The sequence below is a fragment of the Strongylocentrotus purpuratus genome, unplaced genomic scaffold (assembly GCF_000002235.5).
Source record: "Strongylocentrotus purpuratus isolate Spur 01 unplaced genomic scaffold, Spur_5.0 spur5_scaffold_9, whole genome shotgun sequence".
Lineage (NCBI taxonomy): Eukaryota > Metazoa > Echinodermata > Echinoidea > Camarodonta > Strongylocentrotidae > Strongylocentrotus > Strongylocentrotus purpuratus.
In genome coordinates this window covers 9,012,688-9,030,044 of record NW_022145615.1, presented here as the reverse complement: position 1 = coordinate 9,030,044, position 17,357 = coordinate 9,012,688, and the positions used below count along the sequence as shown (strand labels likewise).

At 39.1% G+C, this 17,357-nt stretch overlaps 1 protein-coding gene across 2 annotated transcripts in view; it reads left to right on the top strand.

Moving 5' to 3' along the window:
- Nucleotides 1–17,128, top strand: part of LOC575268 (death-associated protein kinase 1) — a 33,988-nt gene extending 16,860 nt beyond the window's left edge. The window contains exons 4-14 of one of the 2 annotated variants that reach the window (XM_030976763.1): nt 5,073–5,171; nt 5,975–6,172; nt 6,913–7,110; nt 8,466–8,564; nt 10,190–10,288; nt 10,641–10,718; nt 11,838–12,225; nt 12,640–12,834; nt 13,322–13,581; nt 14,121–14,309; nt 15,351–17,128. In XM_030976763.1, coding sequence (XP_030832623.1) covers nt 5,073–5,171; nt 5,975–6,172; nt 6,913–7,110; nt 8,466–8,564; nt 10,190–10,288; nt 10,641–10,718; nt 11,838–12,225; nt 12,640–12,834; nt 13,322–13,581; nt 14,121–14,309; nt 15,351–16,568 — 3,021 coding nt within the window. In that variant the 3' untranslated portion in view covers nt 16,569–17,128. The remainder of the gene's footprint in view (nt 1–5,072; nt 5,172–5,974; nt 6,173–6,912; nt 7,111–8,465; nt 8,565–10,189; nt 10,289–10,640; nt 10,719–11,837; nt 12,226–12,639; nt 12,835–13,321; nt 13,582–14,120; nt 14,310–15,350) is intronic. The other variant, XM_030976764.1, reaches the window with a different exon arrangement.
- Nucleotides 17,129–17,357: the final 229 nt, after the last annotated feature.

The window sequence follows — 17,357 nt, the reverse complement described above, 5'->3', positions numbered from 1 at the left end:
TATAATTTTTGTAATCCTTTATGTGTTGTAGACTAAAACGCTAGTCCAACAAATTGTTTCGAGTACAAATATATTTCCATAAACATCGTGACAAATGTTGGCTTTGACAGTCTGTTGCTTGTTCCATAAGTGGACTATAGTGAACAAGGAGTTGAGTCTATTTTCTAGCCTCCCCCCCCCCCCAAAAAAAAACCCTCTTTAACTCTAGCAAGCTATAAAGGAGGAGTTCAATGTTTATTTGATATGTAAATGTACCTACATGTGGAATGGAATAGAAAGGGGGAGCTTCAGAAGAAGCCAGGGAGTATTATAGCATGGATTGAGATGGATCGAGCAGGAAACCAACAGTGACACTTAGAAACAAATAACAATTTGGAATGACAGCCGATGTAACAGGACTATATTTCCATCTCAGAAGGCCCTTTACAGAGTCAGAGGGGCCTGTTAAGTTAATAGAGAAAATAAAAGCATATACCAAAGAGAGAGAGGCCTATAGAATTGTCATTTTTTTTCCATCTCAGTAGGCCCTTTACTGAGTCAGAGGAGCCTGTTAAGTTAAGAGAGAAAATAAAAGCATACCTAAACAGACCTAAAGAGACATATAGTATTGCCATTTTAAGATTCATGAAGGTACTTGTCTTTTAGTCAGTAAGTACATAGAAAATCACTGCAAAATCCCAGTCCTGACACCATTTGTCTTAGCTTGGGCTTATAGAGGGACTGCCAGGATGAACCAACACCAGACTTAATTAGACAAGCCACTTGTAGCAAATTGCTTTCTGCTCTTTGTGATGTTGAATGACAATAACATGAATAGAAGAAGATGTACATATAACCTTTACACAACTTTTACAGTTGACTGTATTCTAAGTGAAAAATCACAAGAATTGTGGTTTGAAAATTAATATTCAAAGAATCTTGATTGAATTGATAGTTCTAAGTGAGAATTACTGATTGTGGTTTTGCATAAAACCAACCAGGCAATAAATTGCAATCACTGTCGCCACCGCAACCTCAGACTCAGACTCGCTCGACAATCCATATGTGACGTAAGACATTAGCTAGGAAACTCTAGTCAAAGAGTGTTCCCATGCAGGGCAAGCTCAGGCAGGCATTTTTATACAATGGAAGGCCTACTTTAACCAACTGTGCGGAGGCTAGCTCAAAGCTGTATATCTCCTTCAAGTCGTTTCCATTTAGATGCTAATTAGATTGTGACTTAAAGCTAAAAAGATGCATCATGTAGGAAGGAGTGGAGACATGCCTAGATGACTGAAGATGGAGGTTGCTCTAAAGGTAGCGTCATTTACATTGTCTATCTATCGACCCTGAAGAAATAGTTTAATCGGACAAGGTAAATTGGCCGGAACTGGAAGAAGTAGTCAAAGATTCATGTCTATTAACCTCAAAAGAAATCTTGTAAGTGGTTGTCGATCATGAAAGGCTTAAAGGTTTCATTGAACGGCAATGTAGTACATTGTCTTTTCAAGCTGTTAGTATCTCACAAGAGTACATCTTCATCTGTAACTGCAGGGGGGTGTTTCACAAAGATGCTAAGTTGGACAATCATGGAAAGCCGTTAGCATCTTTGAAAATATTTTGTAAAAGTTATTTTAATTATAAAACTCACAAAATGTTGATTCAAATCATTCATATTTTCTATTATCAAGGAGATTTCATGTTCTTGACGTGGAATTTATGAAAAGTCTAAAGTACTTGAATTTTTGCTTTTGAAAATATTTTATTTGAAGGCTACAAATGGCTCTCCATAATGTTTGAATCCAACTTAAGTTCCTGCCGTAGACTGGTTTGGGTCAATTAAGACATAGTCTGCATGCTTTCTCTGCATGGTTCCACACTACGACTCATGCAAATCCTGAAGGCAATGGGTTGTAGCACTTTGCTCCATGCGAGCGCAGCATGTGTTTTCCAGAAAGCTCTGCTCCTTCTAAATCTAAAGCTGTTCAGCTGTATAGCATTACCTCCAGCAAATGTATAAAATTGACACTTTCTCTTCGAATATTGTCGGCCAGGAATTTTCCTCATTACATGTGGTTAAAAAAAGCCCATCTCATAATGCTTTGCTGCATATATGCATTCAAGCTCTAGATGGAAAGATACATATATACTTGCTAGTGCTAGTATGTGATCTATATGATCTATAATTCTACTCTGCAATTTTCTTTGCTAGCACAACAATGAGAAAAACACAAGTGTTTGTGGCATTTAAACCAGTAAAAAAATAGTAATTTTGAAACTGTGCTGTTTGTGGATTTAACAGACTGTCTGAACAAGGTTTGACAGTACTGTCAAAGAAATTAATAATGTCGGATCATTTTTTTTATTTAATGTATTTTCTTATAAATTGAAATTGAGATATCAGGTATATTTTAATTTCAGTCAATTGAATACTTGACTGTAGATTTGAGTTTGGTTTGAAATGGGGTAAACCAACTTGAAAACAAATAGATTCAAAACTGTCAAGTCTAGCTTGAGATTGTATCCTCTGAAGGAATTTGCAGTAAATGATGGAGAGGAATTGTGCATGCTCCGGTAAACCTCAAAGTAGAGAGAGGTGTACATTTTAGGACTCGGGGGGAGGGGGGGGGGGGAAGAAAGATTCTTCACTGACAGTTCGTTTTGAGGACTCATTAACTGTGATGGGGAAAAGACAAAATTGATTATCAACTCTCAGTGGAGGGATTTTCACACTATATTAGGAGATGATTTAGATGAAATATATATCATACTTTCTTAAATGCTATTAGATTCAGGAAATGGATGAGAAAAAAGAAGTAAAAGCGGTTTAAGGCTCTGATTCTTCATTTTTATTTTAAATTGAAAAGTATTACCAGTACACAGTTTTAGTCCACATGTAGTTTATGTATTTCAAGAAAATGTTTTCTGTACATCTAAAAAATATTAAGACCAAATAATAACATGTATTTGATGTTAAGACCATAGCCTTAAAATTCCTGAAAGTTTGAGAGGGAAGTGAAACCCTGGGCTATGCTTGTATGAAGGACCTTTAAAGTGTTTCATAAGCAATCTTCACAAGAGCTTTGATTTAATTAGAGTCATGGTAAAGGGTATCACACTTCACAAACACCCAACACTTGATATTTCCTCTCCAAGGGTCCTTACTATGTGTCATAGGTTTGTATAAGTTTCCTTGGGTATATTGGGAAAGTTTTATTATTTGACTTGAGTTGAAAAGGGTGAATATCACTTACTTGGGTGTGTCCTATATTCCTTGATTTGAGAAGCATATTAACCCATTTTCTGCAGGAACCTGTTGGTCTCTGTGTTAAGTCTATGGGAATGAGAACATTCAGTTGGCAATGGGTTAAATGAAATCACATATAAAAACTTGTGGTACATGCATGTCTTCATATAGTATTGCCAGAGTTAAACCGTGGATACTGTCAGTAGTATCCATGATTGCACATTGTCTCTGTCACATACCGTGTGAAGAACTGAAAAATGAATTTTACAAGATGTGTTAGATTTAGGGAAACTATATCTCATATTGAACCTTAGGTACATGAGCTTATAGTGAAATGTAGTGGCTCAAAAAGATGCGTCCAGAAATGAGAATGCCAAAGGCTTTATCATTTGTGATACTGGCAAATAAAACTTGTACTTTGATATGTATGATTCTGAATAACGGGCCTATTTGATATTGTAGACATATTTTAAAACCTCAATTTCCATTAGGTTTTTAAATTTTTTTCATACTAGTACATTTCTATATTTAACTCTTTTTTTTGGGGGGGGGGGAGGGGTGCTAATTGAGACTGTAAGATGTAGGGAATCTATGGGTGAACATTAACTATCCTTTTCAGTGTACTACAAGCATTGATAAAAGGAATAGCAGACATATTTGAGAAAGGAGCAACCTTTAATGAGGCCTGTAGATCGATCCATCCATATTATACAGCAACAGATGTTTTTAAATGCCATTGACTCGTGAAATGAATTCTATGCACAGTGGGGTATGGACTTAATGAAGAGGAGACATGCATTAAAATGTCATCTCCTATCCAACATCCGATGCGGATTCTCAGAAGATGGTATTGAGAATCCCTGGATGAAGGATGGTGGAGAAAGAGAGGGGAAGAAAGAGGGAGAGACAGAGGGATCGAGTGAGATAGAGAGGGAGAGAGAGGTGTATAGACAGAGAAAGGTAGATAAGTTGATAGACATGGAGATAAAGGGGGGGGGGAGAGGTGGATAATGGATATAGAGATAGAAAGAGATGCAGATGCAGAGAGATATGCGAAAGAGAGGGAGAGAGATAACTATAGAGAGATAATTGCGAGAGACGGAGAGTGAGTGAGAGTGAAAGAGTGAGAGAGATGGAAAGAGATGGAGATGTAGAGAGATAGAGAAGTAGAGAGAGATAGAGAGAGCTATAGAAAGATTGAGAGAGATATAAAAGAAGAGAGATGGAGAGTGAGTGAGAGGGAAAGAGTGAGAATGGGGAGACGTACAGTAGAATGATGAGAGAGAGAGAGAGAGAGGGTGGTGGAGTCAGGGAGAGACAGACAGACAGACAGATAGACAGACAGAGGGAGGAAGAGACGGATTGAGGTAGAGAGCTGATGAGCAATATAGATTGCAGCCGAAAGAATAAGAGAGAGAGAGAGGAAGTCAGTAAGGAATGATGGGGTATAGGGAGTTGATGATTGAGATATCAGATGTAAGAGAGAGAGGGGGAGAGAGAGGAAAAGAGAATGTAATCATATGAAATTAGATAATACATGGAGATGTAGATACTCCTAAGCATCTGAAACTAAGGCTCCAGTAAAGTTATATCCTTTTAATGTTTTTGAATCCTTAATGATGGCCTTTACAAGAAGCAGCAATGAAGTACATGTGTGCATACTAGCTGTGCATCTGCTTAGCATCCATTATTTATTGCAGTAAATTTTAGCTTCTTAAAAGATGATGACAATATTGATTTCCTGATAATTTCCTAACTGCCATTCAGGGGGCAAAACATTCAATACCTCAGTACCATCTTCCTTTATTAACAAGCAACTTTTGTCCCCTTTTATTTCCTTTTACAGCATGGCGATAACGGGGTATACTGGGCGGCTAGGCAGGGCCAGATTGCTGCTATGAGCTTCCTCAAAGACCAAAGATGTCCTCTAGATGCACAAAACAAGGTGAGGCCAGAATAGAGTTACTAATCTAATGTCAGGAATATACACGTACATGTCGAGGGGTCAGTGACACAAAGACGTAACTCCATTTTGGCCATTTTGAAGGAAAAAAAGGGGTTTATGTGTCACTGAGCCCTTGGGCTATGTCTATGTTTCACTAGCCATTGACCTCAATGAGGTGTTGGGTGGAGTTAAGTCTTTGTTTTTCCTGGAAAGCCTACATTTTTCACATCAAATACTCATTTTGGCAAAATATGGAGTTACGTCTCTGTGTCGCTAAACCCTCGATGTGTAACTGTGTACATTTACTTTGGAATCACATCTTTCACGATATAAGGCAAGCATCCTGTGTAATCATAAATTGGATGTCATTTAAAAAATATAATTACTACATAAATTAGCACTCTAAAGGTATGAAAAAAAATGGAAAAACCAACACACTTTCAAGGTGAATATCCAGGTACACTGTATGTTTCATAGATCAGTGTTAATACTGAGTGTATTTTTTCTCATGCATTAATTCTTTCCAAATCAATCCTCTCAATTACCTTTAAAGTTGTCTTCTGCATCCAATGGGCAAAACTGAGACAATCGTAACCAATAGAATGCTTAAAAAGACAACTGGAAAATATAGGAACAACTCTAGATAACATAAATAAATTACCCTCTTTAGGAAATGTTACTTTACTGTACTAAAAAGAGGCAGTAATGAACAAAACAAAAAAATACCCCTGCATGTTATAGCCACATTTAGTTATTTTGTTATCATCTATACAAAATTGTTTCATTACTGTTAAACATTTCAGACTGGCGAGACGCCCCTGCACGTTGCGGGTCGGTATGGGCAGGTGGAAGCAGTGCAGTATCTGTGTGACCAGGCCGTCAACTCGAATCTAGCGGATGAGGACGGGGAAACGCCCCTCCACATAGCGGCCTGGCACGGCTACACCAGTATCGTCCAGACACTGTGCAAGGCGGGCGCAACGTTGGATCTGAAGAATAAGGTATGAATAGGAGCGTGTTTGCAGAGATGTTCATTGTTTCAGGATTTTTACCAAAGATACAGGGTCAGCGACAGGGTCACAATTGGATTTATGTTACTTTGTTTTTGTTAAGATTGAGGGAAAGTTTAATTGGCTCAGAATCGTAGTGATATGTTTCACAAAGACTAAGATCGACTTTAAGTTGGACTTAACTATGGCAGGCTGTTCATCCCACTGTTTTCTCTCACCACTAACTGGCATTAGTCTCTCAAGGGCTGTAAAAATTGTGGTCACAATTCAACAAAATTTACATTTGTTGATAATTCATTATTGGAGGACAAAATATTATCTTAAGATCATAATCGAGAGACCAATGGTGAAAAAAAACAGTGGCATGTAAGGCCTGCCGTAGTTAATTCCAGCTTAAAGTCGTATCTTATTCTTTGTGAAACGCCCCCAGTAGTGCGATTGTCTATGACCTGAAGCCGATTCAGCTTTCATTGTTGACTAGAAGAGTTCAATGCACCAAAACTCTGTTTGTTAGTATTCTAATCATGATTAAGAAGCTCAATCAGGAATATGATGTTTTTTTAAATTTCCTATCTAATACAATTGCAAGTTCCGCAGAACGATCATGAAGCGTGCAGTGGGCTTTAATCATGCATGTAGATATTCAAGTTTCCTTGTACTACATGCATATGGCATATCTTGGTTTTACATCTCAATACACAAATTAACATTGCGTCCTTGTCCACCTCCAGGATGGTGAAACGACCTTGCTCTGCGCCGCAGCCAGGGGACATCTGGACATTGTCAAGATCTTGGTGGAAGCGGGCGCCCTTCTGAACACCATCGACAAGCACGGCATCACCCCTCTCCATCACGCCGTCAGGAGGCAGCACTATGACATCGTCAAGTACCTCGTAGACTCCAACTGTGATGTCAATCTGCAAGATAAGGTAAAGAAAGGGATGTGGTGGGGAACATGACGGGTTTGACATTAAAGATAAAGACCAGTTATGGTCATGCCACTGCATTGTGAAAGAAACGTTGTGGAATCGATCAGAAAAGCTTTATTATCTAGCATATATATATATATATATATATATATATTAGTGTGTACTGCAAGGTTCTGGAATCATCAAAATGATAAGAAATTTGGCCCAGTCTTGGTAAAGTTACAAGCACTGTACACGGAAAAATGTATATTCGACTACGCGACATGTGCGCGATATCTATCAGGTCCAAATAGATATAATAATTTACCAAATACACACTGTATATTAATTAGTAGGCAGTGTCCTGGTAAAATTTGTATCATCACGTATTAGTCAAAACATATTCTTTCACATAATTGGTAATAAGAGCTTCCATTTCATTTTTTTTGAGAGGGGGGTGTTTCCAAAACTGGTCTTTACCTTTAATGCATTTGCCTCTCCTTTTTAATCCACTTTGAAGTATGTGTATTTTGTTGAAGAATATTCTCAAAGTCATCATGAGTAAGCAGTCATATTTGGAACTCTTTGAAAGGGCTTTGTGGTTAAGCAGTAGTGACATAATTACTGGGAGGTCCCAGCTTAAATCAAGTTGACGAGCTGGTGCTTCATGGTAAGGTATTAGGTTCTATTACCAAGTCACTCAGATAGGACTCAAAGCTATAGTTCCTAAATGTTGCTTTTAGATCGTGAATCTTCACAACAAGGTAAAAGGATGTAGTGGGAACCTGACAGATGTGATGTATCTGTTTTCTCTTTTTTTAAACAATTTTGATTTTTAATGACATCTTAGAAAAGGACGGTCAGCACTCATCATTCATTCTTTGATATCTTTGCATACTGCCCTCTTGTGGGCTAAGTTATTTCAGATTTCCAGTTTGGTGTGTTCATGACCGTTTCATTTCAGACCAATGTGTTCTAATTCATTTCATTCCATTAAGTCATGCATTGTACTTGATTATGAGGGTAGACTTTGACAATTTTAACAATAAAAGAATTTGAAGGCTTGAGTTCTTCCATATTTCATCTTGGTTTAAATATTAGATGTATCATTATCATTGTGACTTTTTTAAAGCCGTTTTTTTGTTGTTGTGTGTTTTGGAACCTTTTTTGTTACTAACCATTTCTAATTTGTATTATGCAATTAATACCAGGCTTCTGTAACTAACAGACATTCAGGTTAAATTTGATTGTTCTCGGAATAAAAAGAATTGAGACGTTTTTGGGTTTTGTGAAAGCTCTACTGATTATGATGTATGTTGCTAACAGTTTGAGCTTAACGCTTTAAATTTGCTAACTCTTTATTTTTGTGATTTTAGCTTGGTGATACACCATTAAATGTTGCATGTAAAGAAGGGGCTTTAGACTTGGTGGAAATGCTGCATGCTGTGGGTGCAAAGAGAGACATCCTAAACAGGGTAAGAATTACAAGGTTTGCTCTTCTTATCTTATCGAGGAGGAGGAGGAGGAAGATTTTGATGATGATGATGATGACGATGATGATGATGATGATGATGATGATGATGATGATGATGATGACGATGATGATGATGATGATGATGATGACGATGATGATGATGATGATGATGATGATGATGATGATGATGTTTAGGATGATGCTGATGATGAAGAGAAGGAGGGGGAGGAGGAGGATGATAGTGATAAACATGATGATGATGATAGTGATGATGATCAAACTAGTGATGAAAAAGATGAGGAGGAGGAGGAGGAGGAAGATTTTGATAAACATGATGATGATGATAGTGATGATGATGATGATCAAACTAGTGATGAAAAAGATGAGGAGGAGGAGGAGGAGGAAGATTTTGATAAACATGATGATGATGATAGTGATGATGATGATGATCAAACTAGTGATGAAAAAGATGAGGAGGAGGAGGAGGAGGAAGATTTTGATAAACATGATGATGATGATAGTGATGATGATGATGATCAAACTAGTGATGAAAAAGATGAGGAGGAGGAGGAGGAGGAAGATTTTGATAAACATGATGATGATGATAGTGATGATGATGATGATCAAACTAGTGATGAAAAAGATGAGGAGGAGGAGGAGGAAGATTTTAATAACTGTGATGATGAAAGTGATGAAAAAAATGAGGAGGAGGACGAGGAAGATTTTAATAACTGTGAGGATGATAGTGATGATGATGGCAATCAAAGTAATGATGATTTCAAGGAGGAGGTGGAGAAGGAGAAGGAGGAGGAATATTTTGATAAACATGATAATGATGATGATAATTATGATGATGATGATGATGATGATGTTTAGGATGATGATGATGACGATAAAGGTGATGATGATGATGTTTAGGATGATGGGATGATGTAGTGGTAGTGGTGATGATGATAATGGTTATGGTGGTAGTAATGATGGTTATAATGATGAAGGATGATGACAAGGTGAAGATGATATTGATGGGAGTTATGGGGCAAATGTTGAGTGGAATACACACGTGGATGTTTGTCATAATTTTATAAATCCAGTTATTTTGATCCATCAAAAGACAGAGTATTAAACCTCATTGCTTTACACTTTGAATTATAATCAATCTCATAATTAAAATGTTGATATTTTCATTTCAGCTTTGTGTTGTGTGACCAACTTAATATCCTAACTATTCATTCAATTTCTACCATAATTGTAAATATTTCATAACATCAACTACTTCATCTAAATACTACTACCACTACCATGACTACCAACATTCATACTTCTTCTAATTATCGTCAAAGAACTTATAATTTATCAAAGACAGCTTCATGGATCGTGTTGCTTATCATTATTTTATGAGTTCTACCATTACAACATCAGAATAGCAATTAATACAGACTTGCTAAAGATTTTCGTTTTTAACTCATCCAAGTAAATTGCAAGAATAAACAGAGTGCTCAACGAAAATCTTTAGTACTGTGTGTCTGTATTCGTTGCTATTCTGTGATTTTTGTAGTACCAATCCTCTCTTGTGTATAACATTGTAATTGCAGTATATGTAATTTTTATCTGTGTTGCATTCCACAGCATAAGAACTCAGCACTTCACATGGCAGCACGAGGAGGTCACATAGAGGTCGTAAGGTACCTCTGTCTGGCGGGTGCTCTAATTCACCAAAGGAACCAGGTGAGCTCAAGTGAAAGCTTTTAGATGAAGTATTCTTGCTATTATTATTATTTTATTTGGTAAAGAAATCAAGATGACAGTGATACAAAAACAAGAGTAAAGTTTGATGTGAGTCACATGGATACCAGATAAATTATTTTTACTATGATTATCATTTCTTTAGGCGGAGAAATTATGAAAACAATGATACAAAAACACAAGTAACGTCGGAAGCAAGTCACGTTGATGCTGTGAAAAGAAATAGATCAATTTAATAGCTATCCAACGAAGGTCTTCTTTTCTTAAATGTAGGTAAAGTCAACTTTTTGCTCCCTCTCATATCTACCTTGTATTGGTTTATTTTTTTCTATAGGATGGACTGACTGCATCACAGCTAGCCAGTCTAGAAGGTCATGAAGATGTAGCTGATGTTCTCACACAAGTAGAAGGGGTAAGGCCAGACCAATAACACAAATTTGCTTTCTTCTTCTCCTCTTCCTCCTCCTCCTCCTCTCCTTCTTCATCTTTCTCTACTTCTTCCTAGTGGTGTTGTTGTTGTTGTTATTATTAATCATTTCAGCAGCACACATGCTTGAAGATATTCAACTCAATAATTTAGCAGGATTTTAAGTGTGTCCTTTACCTGCAGGTTTGATTTATTGCGTATTGAAAAACACAGTGAAATCTCATAGTTGGCCAGTCAGCATGACTGCTTTTTAGAGAATCCTGATAAAACCCTGATCAAAATCCTGATTAAACATTATTGGGTTACACACACAAAAATTCTCAAAACTAAATCAAAGTATGATAATAAAATTTGTTGTTGAGGATTAAACAAAATATTATAATATTAAAATATAATAGGAAGCAAATAATGATTATATGCATGACTTTGTATTCAAAGTGCAAATGTACATGCTAATGATCCAGTCATCCAGAGGAGCAGATTTCCAGAAATATACTATCTAGTCTAGTCTAGTCTAATATCTAGTCTAGTCTAGTCTAATGTCTAGTACACCAACTTCCTGAGTCAAACACATAGCTTTAGGAAAGTTGCACAGACTATGCATCAAGAGTGCAGACATATAAGAAAGAACAGATCAGCACAAGGTCTGATGGTCAAAGAAATTGCAAAATTAACGGTCCAGGGGGTGTTTCACAAAGTTTCTAACTCAAACTTAACTCTAAGTTGGACTTTAATTTTATGGAGAGCCATTTTTAGCCTTATAATGAAATATAATCAAAAACAAAATATCTAGAAATTTAGACTTTTCATAAATTCCACATCAAGAACATGAAATCTCCCATGATAATAGAAAATATAAATTTTTTGATTCAACATTTTATGCCCTTTAAAATAACTTTATAAAATATTTTCAAGGATGCTAACGGCTTTCCATAATTGTTAAGTCCAACTTAGAGATAAGTTCAACTTAGGATTTTTGTGAAACACCCCCCCCCCCCCCGATCATTGATACAATCAATACATGTATGTACATGTAGTCGGTGCATGTTTGTAGACATGCTTAGTAACAATCATTAAATGAGAAAGTTTCTCCTTTATTTTCAGGATAAGAGCAAAGACCTCTTCATCAACCAGCTCAACAGCACCTCCGGACCTCTCCACCGCATCCGCATCAAGGTTCTGGGTCAGTCGGGCGTCGGCAAGACCGCCCTCATCGACTCCCTCAAGTGCGGTTACTTCCGCGGCCTCTTCCGACGCTCCCGATCCAACATCAGCCTCATCGGTAGCAGCAGCAACGGGCGGAGCTCGCCCCGCTCCCCCAGGAGTCCGCGGAGCCCCCTCACCCCCATGTTCGGGAATGGGAAGAAGATGGACGGGGGACGGTTCTTCATGGAGAGCCTGAAGCGAAAGCAGCTTTCATCGACGTCTTCCAGTTTCGATGTGGATTCGGAGGTCACGAGAGGGATCGAGTTCACACATGGAACCATTCCAGGTTTGTAGTAGATTTATAGATTTTAAGTATATATTATGACAGCAAAGCCGATACACCATTTATTTATTTCAGATCTTAAATTATGTATTTATAATGTACGTGTACGTTGGTTTGTTTACGCGCAGATATTGATGCCTAAATGATTTAGACAGATTTATCTCAGTCTTTGTTTTTGATTTAAGAATTGATGACAACTTTACCCAGTATTCATGTATATGTAGCCTGATTTTAGCAGCATATTCCTCTACAATTTCAATTCTTCTCTAATGATTAGACAGTTTTGTAAATGACATATACACAATCTCATCAAATCAGTTATTCTTTAAATGTTTATAAACATACATGTAATGGCAGAAATTGAGGTGAATCGAGGGTAAGAAACAAACTTAACACATTTTTTTCTTTCCAATGTAGGTGCTGGGGATTTTACTTTCCTGGAGTTCTCGGGTGAAGATACCTACCACACTGCCTACCCTCACTTCCTGTCCGATGAGGGCGCTATTCACCTCGTAGTCTTCAGCCTGGATGATATGTTTGAGGAGCAGCTCGCCCAGGTCACGTACTGGATGAACTTCCTTAGGTCGCAGCTTCCAGCAACTGAACCAGTTGGTAAGGATTCTTCTGAACTTTTTACTATTTGTCCTCAGAATCCATTAATAAGATTCTGTACCAGAGCAATTTATGCACAGGAATTGATCATTACACGCTAGTATTACATGTAGATGCTTTCCAAAATTATTGGGACTTTATTAGTTTCATATATTTTGGTGCTAGTTCCAAATGTACATGTATTTTGGTTCTTTTTGCAAAAGTGTAACACATAAACATGTACATGTATATTTACGTTTATGTAATATGACAAGTGATTAATTGTTCGCCGGTTCCAAAAAGATTTGAAATAATCTTCTTTTCGCAGGGTAATGTGGCAAGAATCGTCAGCAGCCAAGGGTTAATGGCAACATATGCTGAATTAACATGAGTACAAATGTTTGATCTCATTGGGAAGGTGAAATGTTGTGGAATAATGACAGGTGATTAACTTCACAGATTAGTTGACTGTTCCAATAAAATCTGATACAATCCTACTTTTCCATAGGCTACTGTGGCAAGTATCGTCAGCAGCCTAAGATAGCGCTAGTGGCCACGCACGCTGACCACACCCAGTGCCCGAAACAGCCCACGGGTGAGCTGATCAGTGGGGAAGGGAACATCGTACTCTACCAGACCAAGAGGCTGTTTGGCAGGCTCTTCGACATCTGTGACGTCCTCTTTGTGATGGACGCCAACAGCGCTCAGTCCAAAGACGTCAAGATGCTCAGGACTCACATCTCAAGCTTGAGAAACTCCATACTCAAGGTGAGATTGTTAAAGCCTGTCTGTATAAGTTTGGCCGGGAGGGATTAGGCCACCCAGTATGGTCACTGACAGGTGGTTATCTCATCAAATCAGCTCTCAATTAACATAAGAAAAAGAGGATCATGGGGGACCAACGGGCACCGCTTAGGCATTGTCTTCTATATAGAGGGAGCAAGTAGCTACAAGTAGCGCAGTGTGGCTTTAAGTCTGTAGAGGCATAATGGCTCAGTGGTAGAGCAGTGGTCTTGTAATCGGAGGTCCTCTGTTCAATACCAGTTTGATGTCATAGTGTTCAGGTCTCGTTCTAGACAGGTGTTTTTCCTATATCTTTCATTTTTGTAAATCCATATGCTGATTTCATAAACCATATGAAACTATGATAAACAGTACAGTTTACTGACAGTTAAAGTGTAACATCCCTCTCCAGAAGACTCTCCTTTATGAGAAGTTATAGAAATTTCTAGCAAACAGGTGACTGAACAGATAGGCAAATAAAGCAACAAAAGTGTTAATCTATCTTCTATTATATACTTTGTCAGGTTGAAGCACCAGTGTCTGTCCTCTGCGAAGCGGTCGCATCAGCACTGCCAGCCTGGAGGAGAACATTTGTAAATTTCCCTGTGTTGACATGGCAACAGTTCTCGGAAGGCATTCACGCCAGTATTAACCCCCTCGCGGGTCAGGCTCACCTCAGGGAAGTAGGCAGACAACTTCATCTGATGGGAGAGGTAAGCAGACATGGCTGGATCTCATTCGTAGGGGTGGTGGTGGAGGTATTGTTTGTTGTGGTTGTTGAGGTGTCACAGGGGCATTCATGTTTGTATCAACCCCCTTTGGGTCAGGCATATCGGTACATGTACTTCAGGTATGTAGGGAGTCAACTTTATCTAACGAGAGAGATAAGACGGCGGGGCTGTGCCCCTTTGGTAGTTGGTGTGGTCTGTCCTTATTAGTAGTGGTGGTGTACATGCATTTGTGTTCAGGGGATGTCGCCAGTATTAACCACTTAGAAGGACAGGAACACCTGAGGGATGTAGGGGGACAACTACATCTAATGGGAGAGAAAGTGAGTGTGGTGTTACCCCATTAGTAGTAATAGTGGTGATGGTGGTAGTTGGTGGGAGGCAGTTACCCATGTTGGTATTAAATTATATCCTGCTATAAGGCAGCATGCACGCTACCGTTATAGTGCTTTGTACACGCGAGCGAGCTATCGATTGGCTGCTTTATGCATGTTTGCTCGCATTCGTAATAGCAGTTATTATAGATACAACCACAATATAAGTAATTATACTTGAAGCCCAACATCAAGGTAAATCAAGGTACTGGGGGGATTTGTGGCTTGGCACAATGGGGATTAGCCCTGTGGCTCTGGGCTGTATTCATTATGGCACGATAAGAGTTAACTGTCGAGCGGTTCAGGCACTCCTCACGGATGAAGGGAGACAACTTCATAAAAAAGGAGAGGTCTTACCCCATCTGTAGTAGTAGTTATTGTGGGTTTCTTCACCCCATTGCAATTTATGGATGGCTAATACTGCCCAGGTATATGAGTGCTGAACATTTTGTTGAGACTAAAAATTGCTACATCCTTTCAGAATGAGCTAAGCTGTAATGTGAAGTTATTTTCATGGAATATGTTGCAAGACCAATTAAACGATGAAACAAGCATTTATGCAAAAGTTTGAACACGTGAAGCACAAGTACATTATGAAGTTGTTCTGTGTGTATGACATGGTAATGTTATTTTGTTTCTTCATCTTTTTCAGGTTCAGTGTTTCGGCAGTGAACTCCTTCAGGAGGTGATTGTTATAGAACCCACCTGGTTGTGTTCAGGAATCATTGGCAGACTCCTGAGCCACGATGCCACAGAGCAACCTGAAGGCCAATACAGCATCCACTACATCCAATCTCTCTTCCCAGACACCGATGCCATGGACATCTCCCAACTCATGGAGGCGATGGACATCTGTGTTCACGGAACTGTGTGTGAGATCCCTGCGGTCATGCGCTGTCCCGCCCCAGAGGGCATCTGGGAGAAGGAGGACGAGAACGGAAACTTCCGGGTGTACGGTGGGGTCCGGATGCAGTTGAGCGATTGCGGAAGCACCTTGCCTTCGGGGTTGTTCTCCAGGATACAGATGTCACTGAGGCGGAACTTCCAGCAGGACATGGAAGACACAACAGACAATGAGCTTGTGATGTGGAGGAACGGAGCCAAGTGCTCTAGCGGAAGCATTGAGGGGTTAATTTCCATGACGAACGATGAATGTGCCATCGAGATCAAGGTCCGAGGCTATAACGACACCAGACAAGGATGCTTCATCTTCCTAGAAGACCTTGTCCACCTTGTCAAACACGTTCTTGTGGATTCGTATCCAGGGTTACCGCTTAATATGGAGGTGCTGTCGCCAATCCAGCTGTCTTCCCATGAGAAGACCATCATGGTGTACAATGCTTGCTCCTTGCTCAGACTTCAACTCAGGACTGAAAGAACAGTCGAGAACCCCATTTCCAACCAGGAGGAGGATTTTGTTGACATTTTCTGTTTTGGATCGGAGTCAGTGGAATCCAATCTCATTGCGGGTGTCGACCTGCACCTCTCGGAGATCCCGTCGTTGACGAGACGACAGATCAGCATGTTGTTAGATCCCCCGGACCCTATGGGTAAGGACTGGTGTCTGCTAGCCGTAGGGCTGGGACTCACAGAGAAGATTCCCATGTTGGACACCCTCAACAGGAGGTGTGGTCCTGACGAGTCAGACTCCCCGACGGAGCGCCTGCTCCAAGAGTGGGGGAAGGAAGAGACGAACTCTGTTGGGGTGCTCTTGAACAAAGTCAAAGACTTGGGGCGCGAGGATGTGTTGAGGGTGCTGATGCAGGGTTCACCCCTCTATAAGTTTGTTCCTGACCCGAGGGCCTTGGAAGAAGGAAGACAGTCAGGGTCAGGCTCCAATCACTCCAGTGGCACAGTGGCTTCCAGATGAGACGGCTGATATCTGTTACCGTGGCGGCATCCCTCTCCATCCTTTTTATACTCGCCCATTTCCTTGAGATTGTCGCAGCCATTTTTATATGAATCCTTGCATTACTTGTGTTGTGACTAAAGACTAACTATGGGAACTCATCCATGCATGTACGTACATGATGTGACTATTACTGCTACTGACCATAAGTAAATGTTAAAAACCACATCTCATTTCTCTTGCTATAATAATGATACAGTACATGCATATCAGGTGTCATGTTAAGCATAAAGTAGTAAACCTTGCCAAGCGAATAGAACTAATGGAAATATTTGTTTGTATATCTACAATTATAAGTATTCTTTTTTTCCTCTCAGTGTTTTAGGAATTTGTTTCAAACATTGACATTTTTTTCTTCCAAACATACACCAGAGTACAAATATTCAATATGTAGTTGAAACGAAACAGTAATTTATCATTACAACTCATAGCATATATGGTGCCTATTTTGTCTGTTGAAGCAGGAACGTTGGGTACAGATCAACAATAGCTGCTTTAGAATCTGAATGAGTATTGTTAGGGGACTCTTTGATCTTATACTTGATATATACATGATTTTCATAAGTTCTTTTTTGTATGGAATGAGAGGGAGGAATTTTTGTTTTAATGGAAGACTAAGCAATGTTGTCAACAACCCTTTGAAATATACTATTACTATAATTGATAGCTATTATAAATAAACATGCATTTTAACAGAAAATATTTCTGGTATGCTCACCCATAATATACACGTAGATTCTGCCATTTAAC